Source organism: Fukomys damarensis, unplaced genomic scaffold (genome assembly GCF_012274545.1).
Source record: "Fukomys damarensis isolate Sample0158 unplaced genomic scaffold, DMR_v1.0_HiC HiC_scaffold_36, whole genome shotgun sequence".
Lineage (NCBI taxonomy): Eukaryota > Metazoa > Chordata > Mammalia > Rodentia > Bathyergidae > Fukomys > Fukomys damarensis.
This window is the reverse complement of record NW_022900948.1, coordinates 46,524,094-46,527,898: the sequence shown is the minus strand read 5'-3', so window position 1 is coordinate 46,527,898 and position 3,805 is coordinate 46,524,094. Positions and strand designations below refer to the sequence as shown.

Below are 3,805 nucleotides of genomic sequence, written 5' to 3'. Positions count from 1 at the left end.
ATATATATATATACCAGCCAGGCATGCTACATGCCTGTAATCCCAGCACTCTGGGAGGCTGAGTTCAAGGATGCAAGTTCAGGCGCAGCCTAGGCAATTTAGTAATTTAGGAACCTGCCTCAAAAAAACAACAACTGCAGATGTTTATCACTGTAAAGCCCTGGGTTCAATCTCCAATACTTGGGGTGGGGAAAGGCCTAAGCCCAAGATTCAGTTCTGGAATGGGCCAAGGAAATTGCATTTCTAACAGGAATTCCCAGTGGTTTTGATGTGCATGAACACTTAAGAACTACTTTGGCTAACTATAAAAAAGGCAAATAGGAATATACTTTAATGCCATACATAATCACTGGCCAGAGAATTGGGTTGTTCAAGTTGTACTTTACCATTTCACCTTGGCAAAATTATCCTTTTTGGGTGTCTGTATTCCCATTTGTAAAGTGAGGATGATACCTGCTGAGCTCCTAGCGTCGGCTGCAATGGTCAAAGTCACAGGTTCACTCTGTCACATTCACAGGCTTTGGGCTTAGAGTTGGCAGAATGAGGTTCACTTTTCATTCCCCCCACCCTGGTTTTGTCTCTGCGACCCAGAGCAAAGGGCTTAATCTTGATTTCTGTCCCTGCATACAGTGTGGACAGAAATGAAAACCACAAGGTAACATAAGGTATAGATGCCCTGATGGTTGTAGCGTCAGTCTCATAAATGGTACCTTTTATTCCTTAAAAATACAGCAGTCTGAAGGGGAGGGGAAAAATCATAAATGTGCACAGTAATGCTTGAGGAACAGGTTGCTTTTATACATAAAGACAAATCAACTGCTCCACTACCAAGAAGAGCTGGAGCTGATAAGTTGGAGCTTTGCTGTACTGGTTCCCGTCTGTGGCTGCTTTCCGTAGCCAGTAGCCTTTGGGAGAACGATAGATGTTGGGGAGGAAGAGTGTACGCCGTGAACAAGTAATCCTTGGTTCCCACCAGGGCTCGGACCTTAACAAAGCTGTGGCCTACGCAGGTACTCTGACTTTTAGACATTGATGGGATTGGGACAAAGAAAATATTGTGCTTATAGTTCTTTTGGATCAGTGATTTGAATCATAAACAGTCTTAGCTGGAGCCCCAGATAGAGTCAGAAGTAGAAGTAAAGCTAGTGCTGAGTTGCAGTGGTGTCTGGTTTTGAATGGTATCAGTGTTGGAGGCTCCTTTCTGTTGTATCCCTTAGAGCTCCTCTTGCTTTGTAAAGTTAGCAAAGACAGAGTTATTCCCATGCCCTATCTTTATCAGCAGAGCTGTGGCCAGATTTTCACTGTATTAAATACATGCGCTGGTTTGTCTTGCAAGTTGATTTATTCATTTAATTTACTGTGGGGGGCAGTATTGGGGGTGGAACTCTACATCCCCATCCCTTTTTATTCTTTTGAAGCAAGGTCCCGGCTGGGCTCAGACTTGTGATGCTCCTGCCTCAGCCTCCCAGCGTGCAGGGATTACAGGTCTGTGCTATCACACCCATTCTGTGGGGGGAAACAGAGCCATTGCTTACACCGTCCGTCTTCCTTTTTGTAGTAGGGTAGTGGCCCTAATGAAGAGCTGTGTGAGCCTTTAATGCAAGTCCTGGAGCCAGCACAGCATAGTGGCACGGAGAATGGCCCAGCCGGGGAGCGTCGGGGAGCTGCTCTCCATGCTGGACTCCCCCACACTGGGTGTGCGTGAAGATGTGATGGCTGTCTTTAAAGAGAACCTCAACTCCGGTAAGCCCGGGCGTGTTCTTCTTTACGTGTCTGACCACGGGAAGAGGTGGACCTAAGCCAGCTGGAACCCAGCTGACAAACAGTAGTTGTCATCTTCTGAAGAGCTTTTTAAACCACCAGAAGAGGGCATGCACTGGGGGATTCGTGCTGTGTTTTAAGCCTTCAGTTATGGAAGTAAGCACACACGCAAGGACGCGACACTCCACAGGGAGCCCCATGAAACCCAGGTGCAGAATTTCTACCATTTTGTTTCAGCCTTCCTCACTCCACAGAATTGAAAGCAAAAATTCAGACATATTATTTTGTCTGTAAATCATATTGTGGTTTTTAATATGAAAAGTGGCAACCTCTCCTTAGAGAAATACAGACTTGAATAGAACCCTTTTTTTTGCTTACCAGGTTTACAAGTCGGTTCTGATGTGAAAAATGAGCACTGTTAGCAAGAGTATGAATTGGTATTCAGCTGTTTCGGAGTGTTTGTTGTAGAGTTAAAAGCACATATCATCTGGCCACTTAGCAGAATCTGAGTCTCATTATAGCCTTAAATTAAATAAGTATGGTGAAAAATCGGCAAACCAAGTATTGCTCGGTAGATGAATGGTTCAGTGAATTACGTGAAGCTGTGCAGTGGAGCACCGGGAAGACAGTGGGAAGGTCGGAGAGGTCGTAGGCTGTCCTGGGAGGCTGATGTGATCCATCGTTAAGTGGAGAAAAGGAAACAAATGACACTGATGTGGACCAGGTGGGAGCGATTGTGCAAGGAGGACGTGTTAGAAGGACACACCCATCTCTGAAGGGTGGGTTGGAGCAACTTGTACAGAGACCTTGCACTTTTACATGCTTTCACTATATAACAATAGCGTGATATTTTTATAATTTAAGAAGTCCTGATAGCATGTTATGGATAGTTAGGCAAATAAGCCTGAAATTATTGTTAACCCTAAAGTAAGCAGAAACATGATGCTACATGAAATAAGGCGTTTGGGTAGCATGTAACAAAATGTTTTCTGGATGTCATGACAGGCAGCTACTTGAGGCAGTGTAGTGTGTTAATATTAAAGGGAATGAGTACATAAATTGCTCTTTTCTGTGTTTAGACCGTGGTCCTATGCTTGTAAACACCTTGGTGGATTATTACCTAGAAACCAATTCTCAGCCGGTATTGCACATCCTGACTACCTTGCAAGAGCCACATGATAAGGTAACTGCTGACAGGGAGCGGGGGCGTTTGATGCATCCTGCGCATGTCAGGTAACGGCTCGAAGGCAAGGCCACCGCCTGCTTGGCACAGAGCTGCTCCGGACTGCTGTGTGCTACATGCAACGTTGCGCCCGGGTAACACGAAGGAAAACAATTTGTGGGATGGCCATTTCCAGGAAGGCTTACAAAGTACAGCCTACTTCACAGGTTTTTAAGAATCTTGCCATCTAAAGAAATTTTATAATCCCAGTACTGTAATTGTACGGTAACGATTTAACCCATAAGCTGCCCGTCTTAAAGCCCACGCATTGAGTAGGCTTTGTAGACTTCAGCAGTGTGGGAAAATCCCCGTGCTCAGATAGGTGATGTGGCCAATGAATCTTGCTTCCTGGTGCCAGGCACTTCCAGGGTTCCTCTCTGTTTTCCTCTTATTCTTAGTACATTGTAATCGTTGCAGACTAGCCAGTGTCAGTGCAGATATTCAGGCCCCTTCATTAGGATTTGAAGACCTTGCCACTCTGCCCCTTTTACAGTTTTACCCCCCACCCCCTGTTCTCTGGGTCAAATTATAACTTGTGCTACTGCCTGACTTGTCTTTGGGGCCAGAGCACACATGCTGGGAGGTGGTAGCAATAAGTGGCTTCCAGCAGAACCCCTCACAACGTCGATAACCTACCGCAGATTTGGGGTCAGTGGTTATAAGAGTGGGGAGAGGCTGTGAGGGTGTTTTGTCCCCCGCCCCCCCACTCTCCACTTGCAGTTTGTATGGCGGGCGTTCTTTTTTATGAATTGCAAGCTGGTGGTTCTCAGGCCTAGTACAGTCCTGTTTTGTTTGCTAGAATGCTTTTTTTTTTTTTTTTTT

At 45.5% G+C, this 3,805-nt stretch overlaps 1 protein-coding gene across 8 annotated transcripts in view; it reads left to right on the top strand.

The window, feature by feature from the left end:
- Tsc1 (TSC complex subunit 1) overlaps positions 1-3,805 on the top strand; it is a 50,437-nt gene that overhangs the window by 15,275 nt on the left and 31,357 nt on the right. For all 8 annotated transcript variants that reach the window (XM_010627418.3, XM_010627419.3, XM_033759278.1 and 5 more), the window contains 2 exons: positions 1,559-1,743; positions 2,841-2,944. In XM_010627418.3, coding sequence (XP_010625720.1) covers positions 1,638-1,743; positions 2,841-2,944 — 210 coding nt within the window. In that variant the 5' untranslated portion in view covers positions 1,559-1,637. The remainder of the gene's footprint in view (positions 1-1,558; positions 1,744-2,840; positions 2,945-3,805) is intronic.